The following is a 21,687-nucleotide window of genomic DNA, read 5'->3' as shown; positions in this document are numbered from 1 at the left end:
CTGCAAAAATCCTGTCCCCCCGTACATTGAGAAGCACCTTGCATCACTCATACAGGGATTGCGAGCCTATCACCTCTCTGTGGAATTTATAGACGGATCTCCGCAAATGGAGGCTACAGTACGTAGTCAAGTAGATGGATCTTCAACACGCATCGTCAATTTGAGCGGTGAATCCCAAGTCCCACCAGATTGTTGTGCGCATTCTCGACGTAGTTCGGGCTTCTCATGCTATCACGGAGTCGCTGTTATTTGTGAAAAGTATGGAAGTGCAAACTTGCACAAGTTTATCGACCGCAAACATCTAACAGTGTCATGGAGACCACAGTACGAGAATGTGTTTTTTGCTCTTCCTCACCAGAGCGATGTGGATGATGTCATTTTAGCCGCAAAGAGAATGGTTGTGTCTGGTAACAATGTACAGGTTCCCAAGGCCATTCCCCCACCCCGTGAAAGACCGGTCAAGAATGCAGGAAAACGCCGAAAAGGGTGGTACGAGCGTGGGCCTAATGCCCCTAAGCGTCGATCTTATCAGTGCTCTTTATGTCATCTCGAAGGGCACGTAGCTCGAGACTGCAGTTTAAGGCAACTTTTTGATGATGTGCCGCAGTGAACGTAGCTTTTTTATACGCTCAATCGCCCTCCTATATCACAAGAGTGACATATCGCCCCCTACATAATCACATTTCTCTAAATCGCCCCCTGTTTTTTCCAAAAATGTCACTTTCGCCCCCGTAAAACAGCACCATGTGCAAATGTCGCTTATCGTATCATTTTATCGCCCCCCGCATATGTTAACTATTTGAAGATTCGCCCTACTGCTGGATCATATTTTTCGCAGTCGCCTTCCCAATACTGGAGAAACCATAGAATCGCCCCCTTATATGTTAAGAAAAACACCCTGTCGCCCCCCCGATGCCAACATTTAGCCAAAATTTTTTGTTTGTTCGATCTTTGGGGCAAATTTGACATGTAGAAAACCTGTGATTGCCTGCGCGTCTGTGACAACTTTGTAGCTTTCTGTGTCATCGACGGCATTGCGGTGCAACGTTGTGGTGAAGAACGCACCTCACGGAGTCCGTAGAAAAAGAAGATCGTCAAACCGAGCTCAGGAGGGTCTTTTTTTAATTAAATAAGTTCGTTTTGTTCAATAATTGGGGCACCCCCCTTTAACTTAATTCGATTGATTTTGGTAGCGCCAGACGCTGCCCAATCAGCGGAAGCTGAGAATGAGGTGCCGTCTCAGTAGCCAATGGAGAGTGTTAGTTATTGTTGGCCGTACTTCATTGGGTTATTTGATTTCCATCAGCCAATGGTGAATATTTTCTGTGCACGCCTTCGCTGTAATCCAGATCGAGGCGTGAAATGCCAACCCGCTTGTTCAGCAGGACGCCGCCGGTGGGGGGTATAAACGCCAGTATGATTGCCAGCGTCATGGCCAGTCTCTGCAATCCCTCGAAGCACAAACCCGACTGACGAGAAAGCCGGCCCCGCACCTTCACCGGCCATTTCTCGCGATGTCTAGTTTCGGCAAGAACATAATCCCTCGGCGTGCGCATAAAGAGCGCGCGCAGCCCTCATCGCGTATCTCAAAGCATGGCCTGCTGGAGAAAAAGAAGGACTATAAGCAACGCGCGCGCGACCGCAACCTCAAACAACGTCGCCTGAAAATCCTCAAGGAGAAGGCGGCGTTTCGCAATCCCGACGAGTTCTACTATGGTATGATACGCAGTGGAACGGATGCTGGCAGAGTGAGGAAGGGTGTGAATGATAAGGAGAAGGAAGCCGTTCCGATCGAACACAGAGAGGCGGGCATGAGACTGCTCGCTGAGAGGAGAGATAGTGGATATGTGGGAATGAAATGCGCAATGGAAGGTAGGAGAGTCGACAGGTTGAAGAAGAGTCTGCATGGTGTAGCGGCGGCTTCGGGCGTCCCCAGGACGCATGTCATGTTTGTGGATGATGAAGAGGAGATGGCGGGGCTAGAAAAGGAGCTGAGTGAGCGGAAAGGGACGGGCTCCTTACATAGTGGTGGAGGGCATCGAGCAACGCTAAGGTCGACGAAGAAAGCGTACAAGGAATTGCAACAGCGGCAAGAGCGGCACGGAAAATTGAGGACGGTGCTGAAGGACATGGCCTCGGAGAAGGCTCTGCTGAGCAAGGGGCGTCGTGTGTTGGAAAGACGAGCGAATTCTACGACAGGAGCGCCTGCCGTTTACCGTTGGCAACAAGAACGCAAGCGATAGTACGAGAACTAGCTCTTGTCATGTGGGATGATTCCGGGGATTTATACTTAATTCTTAACTGGCAAGATCGCACTGCTACCTTTACAGACTTCTATCGATCAACCCAAAATGGAGTCGCGATTTTCTCCCGTCCATCGTCCTTGTCCAGTTCATCGTGATTATGCCTCCAATGCGAACACCGACTCCGTAGCTCATCCCAATCGGTTCTCGTATCTGTTCATTAGAGACGGCAATATCCCCAAACAGAACACCCACTAACGCCGGCAAGCTGTCCAGCAAACCGGGTGAGATCACCTTTCCAGATCGATTCGCTGGGGCATCATTCACGTGTTTCGATACAGAGGTGCTGTCTTCACTCTCTGCATTAGCCCCCTTGTCGTTTTGGACGGCGGGGGTCTTTTCGCTGCCTCCCTTAGTGCCACTCGTCTTTTGTTGAGTAGCAGATTTATCGATGTCCTTGCCGGCACTGGTGTCGCTTTGCTTTCCGTCCTTTTCGTTTTCGCTCTCATCATCTTCTGGAACTGCCCCCGGGAGAGCACCGCGCGTCAACGGTACCCTAAGCTCAAGTCGCCCCGTCCCAAACGACTTGTACCGTCCCAGCTCTCCATAGTCATAACCGCGCACATTCATGACACCCCCCAGCGATTTCTGTTCATGCCAGGGTAGATTATCCGACCCGATCCCCAAATTGAGACCTGCCGCAATAGAAGCGTATGGCCCCACCCCCACGTATTGTGCCAGCCGGACAACTGTGTTGCGAAACATCGTGCCGGCCTCATTAAATGTCTTCCCGATTGAGCTCTCCACGTTGAGCATATGCCCAGACCGAGGACAATCGATGGGGAAGCGCGTCATGTGTGCGATACTGCTTTGCAGGACGGTTTGAAAAATGGACGTATCTGGCGTGGCGCGTTCTGACGGGTTCGCCTGGACGCTCTCCGCGACCGAGTTGAGCAACAACAACCAGTTGCCGCTGCCCGGCCTGTACCCAAGCTCCAGCATGGCGCCGTCGCGATCCTTCTCATACCTGAGCGGGGTCTCAATCCCGCGACGAGTAACTTCATCATCGCCTGATGGTCTGCGTAGGCCGATGGAGCGGGTAGCCGGCACCCCCCTCGAAGAATTGGCATCGCGGAACGCACGAATCTTGTATGAGAAGGGGATTCTGGCGCCAATGCGCATATCTTCAAAGGCGACACAGCCCGCGGCGCGGGGGGAGTCCAAGCGCTTTTGCCACTCGATGCGGATGCGTTGGGCTTTTCCGCGAAAGTTGTTGTCTAGAAAGGAGACGTCCCCGTACATGCGCCCGTCGGAAGTGATGCCAGCGCCCGGTTCCACGCGGCAAGTCGGGCGTTCTTTGACGTTAAGCACAAGCTCGACGCGCTCGGCGGAAACGGATTTGACTTGAACGTCTGCAGACTCGAAAATACCGAGGGCCATAAGGGAAGCGAAGCCCTCTGCGGTCCATCTAAAAATGTCGTCCCGCTTCATGCCGAGGACGCGGGTGATCAGGTCGACTCTTGTGACGACGGAGGCGCCCTCGACGGGTTTGCCGTTGCTGTCGACCGCGACAAGACGGATGGCGTGCAGGCGGGGCTCAATGGAGTAAAGGGCGAGCGTGCGGTTGAAAATCGAAGGGTAAGTGACGATGGAGAGGCGGGAGCACGGGTAGCCGTTTTCTGTAAACCAGTTATTGCAGACGTCGATGGCGGCGTCGACTTGCTTGCGGTTGACATTCTGTTTGGCGATGGGTGCAAACGCTGAGTCGATGACGGAGAGGGGTATTTTTTTGCGCTCAAGGACGTGGACGCGGCCCAGGAATGTGTTTCCATCGGGGTTTCTGAAGGGGTTGGAGATGGTGAAAGCGGGGGTGAGGGTGCGACGACGACGGATGGGGAGTGCGGGAGAGGGGCCTTGAGGGGAGGGGCTGGGAAATGTGCCCAGATGAAAGGGGGGCGGTGGAGGGGGAGGGAAGAGGAAGGCCATTGTGAAATGGCGGGGCTGAGATGCGAATGAAAATGGGGAGGGAGAGCGGGGGACGACGCCTGTTGACGGCGCCTGTTGACGACACCTGTTGACGACGACGATGAGGACGGTTGACGAGCTTGCGGATCAAAAATCCACCATTTGGGAAGGCCGCCACTGACGGGAGACGGGAGACGCGCCATTGATCCGGGGGGTCTCAGGGCCGTTCCTAACGGAGGGCCTTCATCTAATCATCTAAGGGCCGTTAGGGGATTTAGATCCCGGGGGTGTAAAAAGTTGTTCCCGTCCATGTTGAGGGTTCCGGATGAAGCCTACACGTGTGCAGGTGGCCAAACTCGAGAATATTTATGAAATTCTGCACCAAACATTTCAATTCTTGAAACATTTTCAGTATTTTGAGTGCTTCCAAAGTGACTGAAGCTCGCCTTGTTCCGGCGGCGCGCACAAAATGGCCAGCGCGCCAAATTCGTCCGCCCAGCCCTCTCTCGCCCTGTGCCGTCCCCTTGGCGGCAAAAACTTGCCGTCCTTGTTTGACCACGCTCCCCTGGCACCCCGCTTCCGCCGCCCTATCCCTCACACATCCCACCCCATGAGCAGGTCAGACGACGACCCCCCGTCAGCGGGCAGCTCCCCCTCGCCCCCGACCAAGCGCCGCAAGGTCGACGACTCGTCCTCCTCGTCTCCGCCGAATGGCGCCCAGCCGACAGAAAAGACCCCCACCCCGCCCCCGCCCCCGCCGCCGGACGCCGATCCCACATCCCGCAACAGCTCCGACAAGTCCTCCTCGCCGCGGCCACCCGACCGCGATCCTGACGCTGAGGATGACGCTGTCCGCCGCGGGCCCCGTGTAGCAGAAATCGACAGCCTGGACGGTGTCCGGCCCCCGCGCAGAGCAGAGACCAAGGAACCTCCGGCCCCAGATCGTGAAGCTCCCGTGCCCCCATCTGACGTACCTCCGGGTTCCCTCAATCCTCCGCCCCCGGCACCCCCACATTATGCGATGGCCCCGACAGGTGTCGCACCTGAGGTCGATGATGTGTTGCAGCGCATCTTTGCTTCGGGTCTGTTTGAGCAGCGCGATATTGATGGCCGCGCCCTAGATCTTCTGGGAAGTGTGTCGACGCAACTGGCTTTAGCCGCTTTGGAAGATATTCAACGCCGCGACTTTTCCACGGTGAGGAACAAGCCGGCATTTATTATGAGCATATTCAAGCGTGTTATCGCAGGGGGCGGCTCCATTCAGCCCCCACCTGGTCCGCCACCGGGCGGGTTTCCCCCGACGTCGGTACCAGCATCCGCACTTGCCCATCTACCGCCAACAGTGTCGGACGCTTTGCAGCGTGTGTTTACCTCTGGAGTATGTCATCCGAGCCAGTTCGATGACCGCGCCATGGACATTCTCGTCGACTTGGCTGAGCCAGACGCCGTGCGCGCATTGTCGGAGTTTGCTGCCATGGAACCGGGGCGCGTGCGAAACCCTTCGGCCTTCTGGATGGGGCTTGCTCGAAAGTACAAAGGCCACTCTCGAGCTCCAGGCGGCCGAATGGGTCCAGACTCGGTCCCCAGTAACTATGGATCGGGCTTCGATCCGTCTGACGGTTACGGGCGAAGCACTAGTGCGCAGGGTAGCTTCTCGGCTCTCGATCAGCGCTTGGATGAGCTTGCCAACAACGGGACGCTCTTGCGAAATGTTCTCGATGACCGTGCGCTTGAAGCCTTGCGACGGTTGCCGGAACAAGATGGACTCGCCGTTCTCGCAGAGTTGCCTGAGCCGGCTAGGGTTCGGAACCCGAGTGCATATGTCATGGGCTTGTGCAAGAAGTTTGCAAACGGAGAGGCGCGATCTCTTTCACAACGAAGTAGCACTTATAGTGCCGGCGGTGGTTACGGCGGCGCCTATGGCGCGAGTTATGGAACTACAAGCGCTTACGGTGCTCCATACGCCACCGGCGGATACGGCGCTCCGCCAACAGGAGCTTATGGAGGGGGGTACGCAGCGGCTCCCGCGGCGCCGTCCTACGGTCTGTCTCCATATGGCACTCAGCCCAGTGCAATGGCGCCCAGTTACGGATCTGCAGTGCCCCAGCCAGCTGATCCGATCCGAGCAAGAGAAGTTCGCGAAGCTCTTGACGGCATGGATTCATCGGTAAGAGAGCGATTCTACAGTATGACAGAGCGGGGCATTATCTCGGACACAACATTTGATGCTCGGGCGATTGGCGCGTTGCAAAGTATGCGTAGCGAAGAAGCGTGCGCCGCCTTAGACGAACTCGCCGCAAGCGATCCCGGCAGAATTCATAATATAAGCGCGTACTTCATGGGGTTGGCCAAAAAGTTTAGCAGACCAGCGATGTAAGGCGTGGCGTGGCGTGGCGCTTTCAAGATATCGAAGAAGACGTGCTGCCGGGCGACTGTACTCCGAGCATTACACCCGCGCTTTATGTTCGTGCTCTGCCCCATGAGAGCGCTGAATCAGGGTGCACGACTGGCGGGGCTGCCGTAGCGATTCTCGAGATACGACTCACTCGTGTATGCATTGCAATTCGAGACCGAAAACGAGGCGTGCGTGCCGTTCCACCAAAGATCAGTCTTTGAGGCTAAATTGCTTTCTACGTGCGCTGCGATAACGATGTAGTGCCTCTTTTAGTCAACAATCCTCGATCGCGACTTTTTTCGGTGCGACCGCTTGCCTTACTTATCCGCTTCGGTGCTCAGGGGTGCTCATGCCAAATGCAGACAGGGTGAAGGGAAACTTCACTTCTTCTTACTACACTATCTCTCCCGCCCATTCTCTTCCTTCTAGACCTGCACCCAATTGTGTTAGTCGAAAGATTGGTGCCTGGCTTCGAACGACGAAGTCTTCTCTGAATTCTGATGAGTTTCAGTACATTGATCGATCAAATTGCAACAAGGAGGACGGTAAGCTGGTCACCATCATTCTGATAGGTTTGTAAGATAACACCGGTTCTCCCAAGAGAGAACCGGTGTACTCGACACGTGCATCATGTTAAAAGGAATTTTAAGCGGCAACTTGGTTTTCTCGAGTATGGAGCCCATCAAATAATGCTATGACGAGGGGCTACTTCTCTATCGATGTTGAAACACTGGCTCCGGGTCCCATGGACTCCGCATAACACAACTTGTGCTTCAGACTTTGGTTCCATTTGGGGCTGGCTTGTTCATGACCGAGTGTCGGGACGCATTGGAACTGCCATCCGTCGACTTAATCCAGCCACATGCCAACAAATACTCGTATATTTTGGAGACCTTCATTTTGTCAAGACGAACAATTGCTCTTGCGTCTTTCTTTTTCAGTCCACCCAGCCTTGAACTTTCTCTAATCATTATTTCCTTAACAATCATGTACTGATGGGGCGTGACTTTCAAAGTTTGGCACAGCCCCAACTCCACTCTGGAAAGCAGCTCTGCACCTGGAAACAGTTCAGGATCCATCTCGACAACATTCGTAGGCTTTTTATCTTTTGAATCGGCAGTGTTTGCAGCCGTTGTTGTTGAAGTTCCATTTGCAGTGCTGACCACACTGTCGGCAACACTTCCCTCACCATTTGCACGTCTTCGTCTTTGCGACGCCGAGCCAGACGTGCTCGGAGTCGCACCCTCTCCAGCACTGATGGAACTCCTGTACTTGCTCTTCAGAGAAGCAGTGATTTTCTCACAGTCCTCAAGCGTCTGCGCGCCGTGCATGCGACCTAGCCGCAGTTGCTCGAGTTTAGCACGAAGCTTCCTTTCTTCCAGCACACCACGGATAAAACTCTCCATGAAATCGTGAGGCACGAATCGCATGAAGACGCGAAGCTTTTCTCGAAGATCGCGTTCTTCCTTTGGTCGCTTCTTCTCAGTTGCTAAGTAGCCCTTGAAATTGGTTAGGCCGCGACCAAGTACCAGCTCTTTGCGCCGCGAGCGCTCATTTAGCTTGGCAGCATAGATTTCCAAAACTTGTGCTTTGACGTCTTTGTCGGATTTCGAATCGTCTTCGGCGACCTCCATATCACCGATAATGTCTTCAGCTTCATTGTCCCACTCGTAGACGAAATCTTGCCTCTTCTCCATCCATCCAGCGGCGTCCTCCTGCTGATGCATGTGCATGACGCGCAACGCTTTAGGGTCCAAGTCTTCATTCTTGTCCGAGCCGGCCAATTTATCGGGCAGTAGCATTTTGGTGGGGTCTGGTAGTGGGGCATTTGCAGACTCAAGAAAGACCTTCATGAAATGGCGTTCCGTGTCGGAGGGGTTCTTGCTCCTGACGACTTTCGCAACTTGCTCCCAATTACCAATGCCATAGGCCTCGAGCCCCTCGAGGAGCTTTTCCTCCTCATCAGCATTCCACCCGACCTGAAAAATGGAGCTCATGACGGGCTCCGCAAAGCGGTAAGCATGCTGGGCCTTGTGCGGCAGCAAGGCGGCACCCACGGAGAAGCAGTCGAGGCAGGAGTCGTAGTCCGGGCACACCGCGCAGCGAACGCGGAGCGAGAGGGAAAGGTCTGTGCCGCAAAAGTCGCAGTAGAAGCGCGAGGTGTTGACGACTTCGACTTTTTTCTCGGTCTTCGTGCGGGCGCGCTTCGGGCGCGACTTGTTTTTCGAGATTTCGTGAACGCTGTGCGCAAGCTGCGTGCTTGCCGGGGTTTGCGCGGGCTGGCCAGACGTGGAGCCCGACACGTTGCCATTGGTGGCGGCGGATGGCAACGCGGGGGTGGGTGTCTCGGACTCGATGGGGGTGGGCTCAGCCTTGCGCTTCTTTTTTTCGGGATTGGACGGCATGTTGAGGGGGGCGGGAGGGGGAGGGGAGGGGGAGGGGAGGGGAGGGGAGGGGAGGGGAGGGGAGGGGAGGGGAGGCGTCGCTGTTGAAGGGTTGCACGGTAGATATACTCTAGCTAGATGTAGATAGCACATTCAGATACAATAAAGAAATGGAGGCGGGGAGAAATGAAGCGACACTCACGACCCTGAGGGAGCGAGAGACTCAACGGGTCACGGGGCATACAGTTGACATATCTGGAATCCAAATTTCGCTCGAATTGGATCACAACGTGGAACACGTGTTCATCGAGCAATCAATCAAGTCGCTCTGGATCACCAACGCCAGCGAGGACAACTCCATCCGCCACTTGACCCCCCCCCCCACCAGTTGCCCTTCCAAACTTCCGACAGGCCCAAGCGTTGGGGACAGCCCGCCTTCGCTCCACCCTCGTCTCACATCCTCTTTGTCTGCCCGCGGCCTCCCTTTCCGTCGCGAGAGTGCACCGCACGGTGCTTGCCCTCGCCTGCCTCTCCCTCGCCTGCCTCTCCCCCGCCTGCCTCTCCCCCGCCTGCCTCTCCCCATGTCCGCCCCTTGCCACGTCCGCGCGGTCACCGCCCGCGATATCGCGGCGGTGTGCGCTTTCTTTCTCCTCCTCCCTTCCATCGCGGCTAATTCGCTAACGTTCGAGCTTGGCTTCGGGCAGCGCAAATGCTTCTCCGAGGATCTTCCGCCGGACACGCGGACGCTAGGGACGGTGCACGTGTCGTCCGGGCACGGGGACATGACGCTGGATCTGTTTGTGGCGGACGGTCGCGGCAAGGTGTACTTCCACCGTGCGAACGTAGACACGGTGAAGTTTTCGTTTGTGACGGGGGCCGGGTCGGCGCACACGCGCGAGTCGTACCGGTTCTGCGTGGTGAACCAGGTGACGGCGCACGCGGTGCGGCCGGCCGCGAACGTGGCGCGGCGCGTGACGCTCGAGGTGGACACGCTGCGGCCGAGCACGGACTCGCCCGCGGCGCGGATCGCCAAGCAGGACCACGTGGACAAGGTGTACGCCAGCTTTGTGGCGGTGCAGAACGATATCGAGGACTTGATCGAGAAGATCGATGAGCTGAGGGAGCGCGAGGAGCATCTGAATCGGGCGAACGAGGACACGTCGTCGACGATTTTTAGGATTAGCTTCGTCGCTTGCTTGTTTACTATTATAACTGGACTACTCAACTTTTTATCTCTCAAGTCGTTCTTCAAGCGGAAGAAGCTGGCGTGATTCCCGCACGGGGGAGCGATCGGGCTCCCCACGTGCAGTCTGCGGTTGCGCCCAGCTGTAAAAAAAATTCAAACTGCCATTTCAGTGCAGTTGGACTTGGGGGCGCAGGCGTGGGGAGTTTGCTCTTTGTTCGACAAGTAGGTGCATCGATGTGTCGATGAGGTAGGACGGCAAGATGTGAGGCGTGGGGCTGAGGCGTGGGGCTGAGGCGTGGGGTTGATTTTCAAGGGTTGTAATTTTTTTGGGGGCGTCATAATTATGCTTTTTAAGGCATTTTTCAGGCGGCGGGGGCGTGCAGGGGGGCGTGCAGTTGAGTGAAGGAGAAGGCGGTCGAAATGGGAGTGGAGCAAAAAGGATTGTGCCTAGATATTTGCGAGTGAATAGTGTCGCCGTGCCGGATTGCACACTCCTTGGTCGGTTCGACCATTGTTTAGGTTGTTGTTCCTTGTTTTAGTGTTTTAAGTCAAGGCAGCAGGCGTGGAAATCCACATCATTGTTTTGAAATCATAGTTTGGAAATGGTTTTAAAGTCAAGGGCCTTTTGCATCATTCCTTGATAGTGTCGTGTTGAGGTGCTATTTCATTTTTAGCAGTGACACAAATAGTTTCACAAGCAAGACAACGTACTAGGCTGTGTAGTACCAATGATATCCATCCTATTCAACGACTTGTCTAGTACCCAAGGGTACTACTAGGCTAGGCGGACTGTAGGGAGGTGATAAATCTCGCTTCTGTATGATGGATGTCATGCTGCTTTCGAGAGTGTTACTATAAAGCTTCACGCCGAATGCTGTTTCTAAAATTGATTCAAAAACCGCCGCAAAACGCGCATCTGTGTGCATGTGTGCATGCCACTGCGCATCCGCCCCCCACGTGTACACTATCACATCATCCATGGATCACTGTCTCCTCTTACATGCTTAGTAAGAGGAGACTACCACTTCGCGAGGTCGCACTAAGTTACCCCCCAATCCCTGCTATCCCGTTCCGCCTTCCCCCGCCTTCCCGCCCTCCCGCTTCCCGCCTTCCCCCCTCCCTGCCTGCACCATGCAGCCGACGGACCTTCCCTGCGACGTGGTGTACGCGGGGCGCGAGATCCTGGGCGAGCTGTCGCTGGCCGAGTCGCGCGAGCTGCTGGTCACGAACGGCATCGGCGGCTACGCCTCGCTCACGCTGGCCGCGTCGCTGACCCGCTCGTACCACGGCCTGCTCATCGCCGCCCTGCGCCCGCCGCTCGATCGCACCTTGCTGCTCACCAACCTCAACGACGCCGTCGTCTACCTCGGCCGCGCCTACCACCTGGCCACGGACCGCCGCCGCGCCGCTGCCGTGCGCCGCCAGGCCGCGCGCCACCGCGCCCACCCCGCCGCCTTCGCCGCCCCCACCCCGGACTACCGCACACACGTCCCCGTCACACCCGCTCGCCCCGACCCCGCCGCCGCCGCGCTCGCCCCCGTGTATAGCCCCGCCGGCGCCAAGTCCCACGCAGACGTGCGCCACGACGAGGTCGTCTCCCCCGCGGGCTTCGAGCTGCTCGAGTCGTTCAGGCTGGAGGGCACCGTCCCGGTCTTTTGCTACGCCTTTGCTGACGCCCTCCTGGAAAAGAGGATCTGGATGAAGCATGGACAGAACACCGTTTACGTCACGTACCGCCTGCGCCGCGCCGTACAGGCGATTCAGCTGCGCGTCAAGGCCCTCGTTAATCACCGCAACCACCACTCGCGCACGTCGGCCTCGCGCCCGCATTTTAACTACTCGGTAAACGTCGGCCGCGACGGCTCGGCCGTGTCCGTCTTGTTCGTCACCCCGGACCATCAGGAGACCACGCTCTGCATGCGCGTCAGCAGCGGCACCGCAGAGCTCACCAATGAGTGGGTCACGGGCTTTGTGTTGAGCGAGGAACGCGCACGCGGCCTACCGGAAGTCGACGACAACCTCCATGCCGCCTCGTTTCTTCTCGATTTGCCCCCGGGCGGCTGCGTTACGTTTGTGGCCAGCTCGGAACTAGATGCCATGCGCTTGAGTCTGGACGGGGACGCGGAGTTGGCAATGCAGCATGCCTACGAAAAGTCTCTGCTCCACAAGTTTGAAAACGCGAGGGGTAGGTCTACGGAGCGACAAGCGGCGCTCGCTGACCAAACTCTGTCGCCCTTGTGGAACGAAGCTATCTTCGATGATAGGCTCTCTCCGAAATCCATGAAGAAGAGAAGAAGGGCTAGTGTGGAGCCGTGTATAAAGCAACTCGTTCTGGCGGCGGATCAATTTATTATTTCAAGAGGCGGTGGCCGATCGGTCGTCGCCGGCTTTCACTGGTTCACTGACTGGGCAAGAGATGTAAGGCGCACATATTCGTCACTATCTGAGATTGCTAGAAGTGTCTGGAGATCGTGTTCGGATGCGTTGTTGTTGATGCTAACCGATTGCTATTGCTGAACTTGCGAATCCTTCCGCCCCTTGCTCAGACGATGATTTCACTTCCCGGCCTAACTATTGTCACTGGGCGCTACGATGTGGCGCGATCAATACTTCAGACCTTCTCTAAATATGGTACGTTTATGAAACAGCACATGTCATCACATGGACTATTGTGTCATTTCTTGATTGCTAACTGCGTAGCCGGAGCGTTTTGATGTTTACCCACAGTAAGCAAAGGAATGCTTCCGAATCGTTTTCCCGATGACGGTTCGGCTCCTACGGAAGAAGATTATAACAACGCAGATGGAACCGTAGGTTTTCAGAATATCGCTAACTTTTTGGAATTGTCCGTGTGACTCGTTGATGTACTAACTATTTGCGTAACGGATTCGTGCTTTCTGTGGGGCGCAGCTATGGTATTTTGAGGCCATCCGTGCATATTATATGGCCACAGGGGACTTAGAGCTTCTTTTAGAGCTATACCAAGTACTGCGTGGCATCATATCGCAGCACTGCTCTGGAACAAGATTTGGTATCTTGCAAGACGAAGACGGGTTGTTACAAGCAGGTGCTGAAGGCCTCGCATTAACTTGGATGGATGCGAAGACAGATATTGTATATACACCTCGTGATGGTAAAGCCGTGGAACTGGCCGCTCTTTGGTTCAATGCATTGCACTGCATGGCATTTTTCGCTAGTGAACTTGAGGATGATGATGAATGCAACCATTTCACGGCCATGGCAGACAAAACAGAACGGTCGTTCCAGGACAAGTTCTGGAATTATGACTTGGAATATTGCTATGATGTCATTGATGGAGGACCTCAAAGGAACAGCAAAGATTCCGCCCTGCGTCCGAATCAACTAATTGCCGCATCTCTCAACTGGAGCCCGTTGACTGCCGAGCAACGATTCTTGGTTGTCGAGGCTTGCTCGACGCATCTACTAGCTTCTAATGGTATCAGAACCTTGTCCCCCGACGACAAGCAGTACAGGGGTCAGTATGTTGGGGATATCTTTTCAAGGGACATGTCATATCACCAGGGTCCTGCTTGGGCCTGGCTGTTGGGGCCCTTCATTCTGGCTCATATGCGAGCGTTGAATAACGCAGATCTCTCCCGCGAGTATTTACTTCCGCTGTTGCGATCGCATCTCAACGACGCGGGCGTCGGACAGATAAGCGAGCTTTTTGACGGAGATCCACCGAATCGGGCGAGGGGCTGCATCGCGCAAGCGTGGTCAGTGGCAGAAGTGCTACGGGCTTGGACGGCGACAGAAACGAATGATACTGTTGTTCGGTAGTGCTTTTTTTTCTTCTTGTCTGTAGTCTAGTTATGATTCTCACAGCAGTGGGAAGTAATATTTCGACTTCCCTATCATGCACTCAACTCTATTAACAACTACTTTAAGTGCACCCTCTTCTGGACTTGAATCAGGGCGCGATGTTGCCTCACAAAAGCGCGACTGCACTTCAATGACTTCAGTCGATGCAAAGGACATGTGCGGCCTTGGATTCTTGAAGAAAACGGGGAGTCCTCTCTTTTCATATTGCTTGTCGACAGCCTTGATCAAGTCCACCACGACATCGATTTCCGTCGTTGGACTCACCGGAGCGGCAACAAAAACGCGGCGCCCGTTGCCACTCAAAAAAGCTTCTACTTTCCGACGAAGGCGCATCTCGATGCGAGGACGATCCCTCATGGCCTTGTTGAGTCCAGCAACCATGTCGGGAATCTGGGCTTCTCGAATTACAACCGGGCGCGCGATGGTGACATGAAAATCTGTCAATGCGGCAAAGGCAGCCTTGACCTTCCCACCAGTTAGCTGCAATCGCGCCAAGCCCATGAGTCTGTTCACAAACGCATCCAACTGAGCGTGCGCGATTGGCAAGTAAACATGCACGAGAAATTTGTCCTCCCTCAGGCGCACCGGCACGACGTTTGGAAGGGCGAGCTGACCCCGGCGAGGCCGTTTCCCTCTCACGTCATCGAGCAAGTCTGACGGCGGTGGAGGACGCTTCCGATCCGGGAGTGCTTCCTCGTTTTCGGAGGAATCGGAGTAGTCGCCTAGGTCGTCCATGGATCAGTCGTCGTGGATGAGCTCGTGCTCGAGCTGGCGGAATTCTTCGGCCAATTGGGCCATCTTCGGGCGGTTTGCCTCCAGCAGGGACTGGCGCTGCTCGGCGGAGGACTCTTCCAGGAGAGCCTCGAATGCGCTGAGGGTGGCTTGCGTGGCTTCCTTGGCGTCTGCAAAGTCGTCGACAAAGTACACGGTGCCCTTCGACTCAAGCGCGCTGTGGTGCGTGGGGGCAGGAAGAGTTAGAGCACAGAAAATGGGCGACGAGGTCGGGACGGGCGGATAAGAATGGGATACGAAGCGTCCTTACTCTTGTAGGGACAATCGGGCTTCTGCGAAGAGACTGTTGACGTCGTCGATCGTGCGGGGAGGAGCCGGGTTGGTTGAAAGTGGGCGAGAGAAGGAGCGCAGCCGCGAGGAAAAGACTCTGCGAGCGAGAAGTGCGAGAGCCGACATCTGTCTCGTGTGAAGCAGAGGTGATCGGATGACAAGGCGGATGCGGCGGTGGTGACGAATGCGTTGGGCGTCCAAGCGAGCTGCTTTGGCACAAGAGAGCAGCGGGGCCGCAGGTCTCCATTGATTTACACAAAAAATTGGTCCCTTCAAAACCTCCTAGCTCTTCTTGCATCTCCTAAACCCCGATACCTTGTCTTCTTTCATAGGATTTGACATGTCTATCTACATTGCTCCTTGTGCACATCAAGTAGGTGTCGAGCAAGTCCTACTTTCTCGCCCGATGCCGTGCCTTTCATAGAGTTGATGTGCACATCAAGTAGGCGCCTAGCAAGTCCTAGTTTTGTACGAATCTCTTCACACTGAGACTTTCGCTAGTCGATGCAATGTACTCTGAGAGCGTCCATGAAGGCTTGGGTGCAACGCAGAGCGCTATATAAAACGTGACGAAAGACTCTTCTTCTTCTCCTACTTGTACAGTCCTGAAAAGTAATCCAAAAAGCCCGTCTGCTTTTGCGGCGTTCTAACAATACTTCTAGCGCTTCCAGTCGACATGGCATGATCCCGTCGGAGCAAGCTCGCGGGCGTTCGCAGCGCCGAGTGTGGCTGGCCAGGACTTCTCACTCCCGCCATTGCGTCCTTCGGAGTCTTCCCCGCCGGCGATGCCAGCATCATTCCGCGTTCAATGTTCTCCTCCTGCTCTTTCGCCACATGCGGCTCCGTGCAAACAACCGTTCCCACCATGGTCTCCGTGCCTGCCAGAATCCGCCATGGCTTGTACAGCGCCACCTGCGCCTGCAGTGGGGTGCGATACAGCACGTGGACCCAGTTGCCCTTCCCCGCGACCGTGCGAACGATCTCGCCATGCCTGCGGAACTCGCGCAGCACCTGGCTCTCCATTGCAGGCGAGAAGCCGAAGACCGTGACCCAGCGCTCCAGGCCTGGGACGGCGGGGGACGCGGAGCCCGGGGTGCGGTGGGCCAGCGAGGCCGGGGTGATCAGTTGGTGCGCAGGGGAAGGGGACGGCGAGCGCAGCGAGAGGACGGAGGGCGGGCCGCTGTCGAGCAGGGACTTGTTGGGCGGCATGCGCGACGGGGTGCGGAGCGAGCCCGTGGGGCTGGGCTCCATGCCGATGGCGGAGCCGCGGCGCGTCTTGATGGAGAAGTGGCTGTCGGGGGTGGTGAGGCCGGCGGCGGCGGCGGGGTCGGCGGGGCCGGAGGCGGAGTCCGGCGTGCGCAGACGGTCGTTGAAGGCGACGGTCTGGCCCTGGCGGCGGCGCTGGAAGGTCCAGGGGGGCGTGGTCATGTCGCCGGCGGGCGGCTTGCCGGCGGAGCGAGGCGCGAAGTCGCGGGTCGGGGTGCGGGAGGGTGTGAACGGGAATTGGGACGGGGGGGACCGCACGGAGGAGCCGGGGGCGGCGGACGAGGAGAGGAGGAAGTTGGGGAGACGCTCGGCGGGGGCGGGCTCGCCCTGGCCGCCTAGCTTTGGGGAGGGTGATAGCATTCTTGGAGGCGCGGACGGAGGAGGGGATCGCGAGTGAAGAATGAGGGTCTAACGAAGGGTGCAGGCAACGGATCAGTGCAGCGGGGATTACCGGGGGGGGGTTGGGAGAGGAAGTAGGTGGGGAAGACGAAGGAGCGTTTTGATTTGCGGCGTTTTTGAAAAGTATTCAATTTGCGCCAATTCACACACATACCGCGGTAGCACGCCCCAGTTTGAATTCCCCGACCTCCCGTCACAACCACCTTGCACCTGCCCCGGTAGTTTATCCTGCCCTGTGGGACCTCGCAGTCCAGAGAAACCAAGTTGAAACCAACTGCATCAGCGTCTTCGAACTTTTATACACATACGTTGATACAGACAGCTACATAAAGCTACACAAATTGCATCGGCTTCTTCGTCATCGCCGCGCAGCCGCAGGACGCGTCGTGAGTCCCTTCCAAGCAGCAATGACGGCATTACCAAACAACACAACTTTGGCCACCGCAATAGACAGAGCCGTCTCTGTCCCGTGAGGATGCGGAAAGAAGGTCAACCCCCTCTTGAATAGTTTGCCCGCCTCGTACAAGATGCCCAGCATAACGAACAGCGTGTGCAACGGATACATAACCTGCATCATGACCAAGTTGCGCACGGACCACGGCATTCTCTCCGCGTCGAGCGATGCCAAAAACGTCCCCTCCTCGGCTTCCTTGAGGTGAACGCGTGCCTGCAGCCTGTCCCCCGGCTCACCGACGAGCCATTCATAGCGCACGCCCGCGATGTCCATGAACGGGGACACGTGGAACGCCTTCGGATGTCCGGCGAACCTCCGCAGTCCCTTACCATGCCGCAGCGCCTCGAGCGGGGCGACGACGTAGTTGTGCTGCTCGAACCAGGGGAAGTTGCTGACCTCTGCGACGAGGGTGTCGACCTCGGAGCCGGCGGCGTTGAAGACGTAGTAGAAGCTGACGGGGTTGAACTCGACGCCGAGCACGCGGAGGTTGGTGAGCAGGCGGACGGGGCCTGCGGGGCGCACGCCGGTCTCGCGGTGCACGGCGTCGCGCACGCGCGCGAGGAGGGGGCCCGCGCGCGGCTCGCTGAGCATGTGGTCGCGGGGGAGCAGCGAGAGCAGCGACCACGCCGTGCGCGACGAGAAGAGGGGCCAGTTTTCTAGCCGCCCGGAGTGCAGCTCGTCGAGATCGACGTACGCCATGTACACGCGGTACGTGAAGCGGTTGCCCAACGGCTTGCGCCGCGTGTGCGTGGTCGAGCCGCGGTAAAGGGCGGAGCATTGGGGTGGAGGGGAGGGGGGAGCAGAGGGGGGAGCGGAGGGGGGAGGTGACATTGTTCGGTGCGGGGAGAGTGTTGCCGAGCGTGGTGGGAGGAATGGTTGTTTAAGTAGGGAGAGCTAAGGAACGTGTTTGCGGTAAAACGTAGAGTTGAGGTGGTCCTCGGGTGTATATTGCCGAGCTTGGTGGGAGGGATGGATGTTTTAAGTAGGGAGAGCTAAGACGGAAATTTTGTTGGCGGTGGGGTCACCCTTAAGGAATGTGTTTGCGGTAAGATAAAACATAGAAGTTGAGGTGGTCCTCGGTGTACAAGAACACTTGGAGATTGGAAACATTTCAGTCCTTCCCTGGTGTTTACCGTAAAGGTGCTCATTGGATGATTCGATTGATTTGACTGTACAGTACATGCAAATCCCACGGATCTCCCAGTTCAGCCTAGCCTCGCGGAAACCAAGGATCAACCCATCGACTTTCCTGGTCAAGATCGCGCCACATCTCTATCGGCCCGCGCGACGATGGCATTCGTGGTAGCCCCCCTCCTCGGAAGAAGCGCGCCCAGGCAAAGGCTGTCACCATGCGCCCGCCGGCCAAGCGTGGCCGCGCTCGACAGGCCGGTGCGCATGTCAGCGGCGGCGGCGGCGGCGGCGGCGCACGGCGAGCCGCTCGTGCTGAGCTCCGAGCGGGCTGGCGCGCTGCCGTGGACGGAGAGCATCGCCAAGGACGACTTCAAGCTTCTGTTCATGCCTTTTGTCATGCATCAGCTGGGGGAGATGCGGTCGAAGCTCGAGGGCGTGGAGGACTTGCCGTTCGAGGAGTCGCTGTCGTACCAGCAGTCCGAGAAGCGCCCCGCCAGGATCGAGAGCTGGCAGTGGAAGACCAAGGAGTTTCGCAAGATCCGCGCCACCTACATCGATGCAGGCGTGAACGCGCAGGTGTTCAACTCGGTGTGGTACCCGAATACCGAGTATGAGCACCCGCTGTTGGGGATTGACTTTCTTAGCTTTGGAAAGAAGAAGGTGTTGTGTGTGCTCGACTTTCAACCGCTTTCGCAGGATGAGCATTATTTGAAAAAGTACTGCGAGCCGGTCGCCCCGATCAAGCTCAAGTATGAGGGATTGGCCGGGTCCATGTCGGCGAGGTTTTATGACGAGGCCCAGTTTTTTTCAAAGCAGTTGGTGTTTGCCAAGTTTGACAACGCCGAGCCCGTCATGACTCAGCTTTTTCCGGCTTTTCAGGAATATTTGACAGCCTACATCACAATGATGAAGAACGCCACGCCGGATACGTCCCCGGAGAGTATGGCACGCGTCGCCCAACTGCAAAAGGACTATGATCAATACTCTGCTGAGCGAGACCCTGCGGTGGGATTGTTCAGTACATACTGGGGCAAGGAATGGGCGGAAAAGTTTACCCATGAATTTCTGTTTAGCGACGCGGTTCCTGTTGCCAAGGAAGAAAAGGAGGACAAGAAGCAGTCCAACAGCTCATAAGACCGTGAGAAAACTTGGAATTTATTTCAGCAACAGCGTAGAGGACAAAGAAAGAAAATATTGCACGCCTCCCATTAGACTAAAAAAAGCTCCCCAACTCCACTCCCACCCTTCCCAAAGCAAAATAAGAATATTCTCGTTGTACAGTTATCGCCTCTCACCTGGAGGGCATTTGTTTTTTATTCAACGCACCGACAAACAACTACAACAAGAACATCAAAAAAACAACGGTGCAGCCGCCCCTGTCATGAATCCGCAAAGTTAACTACACCCCACCGGCCTTCTTGTCCTTCTCCTCTGATTCTTGTTGCGACTCCTTGTCACTCTTTGGTTCCTCTGAGGAAGAAGAAGAAGAGGACGAGCCCGCGTCAGAGTCAGAGGCGGCATCGGACTGGGCGTTGGCTTCTTGCGAAGCCTTGTACATAGCCTCTCCTATTGTCATGGCGGCCTTCTGCAGAGCCTCTGTCTTTTCCTTGATTTCGCTCGGCAAGGCGCCGTCGCGCTCAACCTCCGAGCGAAGCTCGGCAATAGCCGACTCGACGGCGGCGACCTGGTCGGCGTTGAGCTTATCTTTGTGCTCGTTGAAGCTCTTCTCTGTGCTGTACAAGAGGCTGTCTGCGTCGTTCTTCACCTCGATCATTTCCCGTCTTTCCTTGTCCGCGGCGGCAAACGATTCGGCGTTGTTGACCATTTCCTGGATATCGGCCTCGGAGAGACCGCCCGAGCTCTGGATGACGATGCTCTGCTCTTTGCCCGTGGCCTTGTCGCGCGCGGAGACGTTAAGGATGCCATTGGCGTCGATATCGAAGACGACGTCGATCTGCGGGACGCCGCGCGGGGCCGGCGGCACGCCGACGAGATCAAACTGGCCGAGCATCTTGTTGTCCACGGCCATCTCACGCTCGCCCTGCAGCACCTTGATGCCGACCTGGGTCTGGTTGTCCGCGGCCGTGGAGAAGACCTGGGACTTTTTGGTGGGGATAGTGGTATTGCGGTTGATGAGGCGGGTGAAGACGCCGCCCAGGGTCTCGAGTCCCAGGGAGAGCGGGGTGACGTCGAGGAGCAGAATGTCCTTGACATCTCCGCGAAGCACGCCGCCCTGGACGGCGGCGCCCATGGCGACGACCTCGTCGGGGTTGACGCTCTTGGAGGGGTCCTTGCCGAAAAATTGCTTGACGACTTCCTGGACGCGCGGGACGCGAGTCATGCCGCCGACCATGAGGACGTCGCCAATTTCCTTGCTCGAGACGCCCGCGTCGCGCAGGCAGTTCTTCATGGGCTCCAGCGTGCGGCGCACGAGCGGGTCGACCAGGGACTCGTACTTGGCGCGGGTGAGCTTGAGGTTCATGTGCTTGGGGCCCGAGGCGTCGGCCGTGATGAACGGGAGGTTGATGTCGGTCTGCATGGTGGAGGAGAGCTCGATCTTGGCCTTCTCCGCGGCCTCGCGCAGGCGCTGCAGGGCAAGGCGGTCCTGGGCGAGGTCGATGCCCTGATCCTTTTTGAACTCGGAGACAAGGTGGTCGAGGAGGACGTTGTCAAAGTCCTCGCCGCCGAGATGGGTGTCACCGTTGGTGGCCTTGACCTCGAAGACGCCGCCGGATATCTCGAGGATGCTAACGTCGAAGGTGCCGCCGCCCAGGTCGTACACGGCGACGACCTCGTCCTGCTTCTCCAGGCCGTAGGCCAGGGCAGCGGCGGTGGGCTCATTGATGATGCGGGCGACGTCCAGGCCAGCGATCTTGCCGGCGTCCTTGGTGGCCTGTCGCTGTGCGTCGTTGAAGTAGGCCGGGACGGTGACGACGGCGTGGTTGACTTTGCGGCCGAGGAAGCTCTCGGCGGTCTCCTTCATCTTCTGCAGGACGAAGGCGCCGACCTGGCTCGGCGAGTACTTGTTGTTGGCGGCCTCGACCCAGGCGTCGCCGTTGGGCCCCTTGACGATCTTGTACGGCATGATGTTGATGTCCTGCTGGGTCTCCTTGTCCGTGTAGCGGCGGCCGATGAGGCGCTTGGTGGCGAAGAGGGTGTTGGCGGGGTTGGTGACGGCCTGGCGGCGGGCCGGGATGCCGACGAGCTTCTCGCCGTCGGGCGCAAAGGCGACGACGGACGGGGTGGTGCGCACGCCCTCCGCGTTCTCGATGACGCGGGGGGTCTTGCCCTCCATGACGGCCACGCACGAGTTGGTGGTGCCGAGGTCGATGCCGATCACGTCGCCGGAGATGGCGGAC

General features: G+C 56.9%; 11 protein-coding genes; 5 read left to right on the top strand and 6 right to left on the bottom strand.

The window, feature by feature from the left end:
* The first annotated feature begins 1,514 nt into the window (after window positions 1–1,514).
* CHC_T00008012001 (hypothetical protein) lies at window positions 1,515–2,243 on the top strand. Its single transcript, XM_005711669.1, has one exon. The coding sequence runs from the start codon at window positions 1,515–1,517 to the stop codon at window positions 2,241–2,243; it is 729 nt and encodes a 242-aa protein (XP_005711726.1).
* An 81-nt stretch (window positions 2,244–2,324) lies between these two features.
* On the bottom strand, window positions 2,325–4,229 carry CHC_T00008011001 (hypothetical protein). The gene has a single exon (XM_005711668.1). The coding sequence runs from the start codon at window positions 4,227–4,229 to the stop codon at window positions 2,325–2,327; it is 1,905 nt and encodes a 634-aa protein (XP_005711725.1).
* A 448-nt stretch (window positions 4,230–4,677) lies between these two features.
* Window positions 4,678–7,259, top strand: CHC_T00008010001 (hypothetical protein). XM_005711667.1 is given in 2 exon segments: window positions 4,678–6,585; window positions 6,586–7,259. The coding sequence occupies 1 exon segment, from the start codon at window positions 4,678–4,680 to the stop codon at window positions 6,583–6,585; it is 1,908 nt and encodes a 635-aa protein (XP_005711724.1). The 3' UTR covers window positions 6,586–7,259.
* Window positions 7,260–7,376: 117 nt separating this feature from the next.
* Window positions 7,377–9,140, bottom strand: CHC_T00008009001 (hypothetical protein). Its single transcript, XM_005711666.1, has one exon. It carries the CDS (start codon window positions 9,138–9,140, stop codon window positions 7,377–7,379), a length of 1,764 nt encoding a protein of 587 aa, XP_005711723.1.
* A 17-nt stretch (window positions 9,141–9,157) lies between these two features.
* On the top strand, window positions 9,158–10,816 carry CHC_T00008008001 (hypothetical protein). XM_005711665.1 is given in 2 exon segments: window positions 9,158–10,258; window positions 10,259–10,816. The coding sequence occupies 1 exon segment, from the start codon at window positions 9,158–9,160 to the stop codon at window positions 10,256–10,258; it is 1,101 nt and encodes a 366-aa protein (XP_005711722.1). The 3' UTR covers window positions 10,259–10,816.
* Window positions 10,817–11,269: 453 nt separating this feature from the next.
* Window positions 11,270–14,580, top strand: CHC_T00008393001 (Glycogen debranching enzyme). XM_005711664.1 is given in 5 exon segments: window positions 11,270–11,304; window positions 11,305–12,618; window positions 12,720–12,803; window positions 12,900–12,992; window positions 13,078–14,580. Coding segments are annotated over 3 exon segments (1,491 nt in total), but the record flags the coding sequence as incomplete, so codon positions are not given.
* A 174-nt stretch (window positions 14,581–14,754) lies between these two features.
* Window positions 14,755–15,259, bottom strand: CHC_T00008007001 (hypothetical protein). XM_005711663.1 is given in 3 exon segments: window positions 14,755–14,965; window positions 15,059–15,204; window positions 15,205–15,259. The coding sequence occupies 2 exon segments, from the start codon at window positions 15,202–15,204 to the stop codon at window positions 14,755–14,757; spliced, it is 357 nt and encodes a 118-aa protein (XP_005711720.1). The 5' UTR covers window positions 15,205–15,259.
* An 8-nt stretch (window positions 15,260–15,267) lies between these two features.
* On the bottom strand, window positions 15,268–15,500 carry CHC_T00008006001 (hypothetical protein). XM_005711662.1 is given in 2 exon segments: window positions 15,268–15,422; window positions 15,423–15,500. The coding sequence occupies 1 exon segment, from the start codon at window positions 15,498–15,500 to the stop codon at window positions 15,423–15,425; it is 78 nt and encodes a 25-aa protein (XP_005711719.1). The 3' UTR covers window positions 15,268–15,422.
* Window positions 15,501–17,101: 1,601 nt separating this feature from the next.
* On the bottom strand, window positions 17,102–17,896 carry CHC_T00008005001 (hypothetical protein). Its single transcript, XM_005711661.1, has one exon. It carries the CDS (start codon window positions 17,894–17,896, stop codon window positions 17,102–17,104), a length of 795 nt encoding a protein of 264 aa, XP_005711718.1.
* A 591-nt stretch (window positions 17,897–18,487) lies between these two features.
* On the top strand, window positions 18,488–19,462 carry CHC_T00008004001 (hypothetical protein). Its single transcript, XM_005711660.1, has one exon. It carries the CDS (start codon window positions 18,488–18,490, stop codon window positions 19,460–19,462), a length of 975 nt encoding a protein of 324 aa, XP_005711717.1.
* A 142-nt stretch (window positions 19,463–19,604) lies between these two features.
* CHC_T00008003001 (hypothetical protein) lies at window positions 19,605–21,623 on the bottom strand. XM_005711659.1 is given in 2 exon segments: window positions 19,605–19,727; window positions 19,728–21,623. The coding sequence occupies 1 exon segment, from the start codon at window positions 21,621–21,623 to the stop codon at window positions 19,728–19,730; it is 1,896 nt and encodes a 631-aa protein (XP_005711716.1). The 3' UTR covers window positions 19,605–19,727.
* Window positions 21,624–21,687: the final 64 nt, after the last annotated feature.

Source organism: Chondrus crispus, genomic scaffold (genome assembly GCF_000350225.1).
Source record: "Chondrus crispus Stackhouse genomic scaffold, scaffold_91, whole genome shotgun sequence".
NCBI lineage: Eukaryota > Rhodophyta > Florideophyceae > Gigartinales > Gigartinaceae > Chondrus > Chondrus crispus.
Note: the sequence above shows the minus strand (reverse complement) of the source record. Positions and strands in the feature narration are given on the sequence as shown.

What these genes read in the sequence shown, in the direction of transcription:
- CHC_T00008012001 (XM_005711669.1), top strand. Translation starts at nt 1,515, where the DNA reads ATGTCTAGTTTCGGCAAGAACATAATCCCTCGGCGTGCGCATAAAGAG.
- CHC_T00008011001 (XM_005711668.1), bottom strand. Translation starts at nt 4,229, where the DNA reads ATGGCCTTCCTCTTCCCTCCCCCTCCACCGCCCCCCTTTCATCTGGGC.
- CHC_T00008010001 (XM_005711667.1), top strand. Translation starts at nt 4,678, where the DNA reads ATGGCCAGCGCGCCAAATTCGTCCGCCCAGCCCTCTCTCGCCCTGTGC.
- CHC_T00008009001 (XM_005711666.1), bottom strand. Translation starts at nt 9,140, where the DNA reads ATGTGCTATCTACATCTAGCTAGAGTATATCTACCGTGCAACCCTTCA.
- CHC_T00008008001 (XM_005711665.1), top strand. Translation starts at nt 9,158, where the DNA reads ATGGAGGCGGGGAGAAATGAAGCGACACTCACGACCCTGAGGGAGCGA.
- CHC_T00008007001 (XM_005711663.1), bottom strand. Translation starts at nt 15,204, where the DNA reads ATGTCGGCTCTCGCACTTCTCGCTCGCAGAGTCTTTTCCTCGCGGCTG. An exon ending in GCCCGATTGTCCCTACAAGA is followed by an intron (nt 14,966 to 15,058) that starts GTAAGGACGCTT and finishes CACGCACCACAG; the next exon opens with CGCGCTTGAGTCGAAGGGCA.
- CHC_T00008006001 (XM_005711662.1), bottom strand. Translation starts at nt 15,500, where the DNA reads ATGAAAGGCACGGCATCGGGCGAGAAAGTAGGACTTGCTCGACACCTA.
- CHC_T00008005001 (XM_005711661.1), bottom strand. Translation starts at nt 17,896, where the DNA reads ATGGCGTACGTCGATCTCGACGAGCTGCACTCCGGGCGGCTAGAAAAC.
- CHC_T00008004001 (XM_005711660.1), top strand. Translation starts at nt 18,488, where the DNA reads ATGGCATTCGTGGTAGCCCCCCTCCTCGGAAGAAGCGCGCCCAGGCAA.
- CHC_T00008003001 (XM_005711659.1), bottom strand. Translation starts at nt 21,623, where the DNA reads ATGGAGGGCAAGACCCCCCGCGTCATCGAGAACGCGGAGGGCGTGCGC.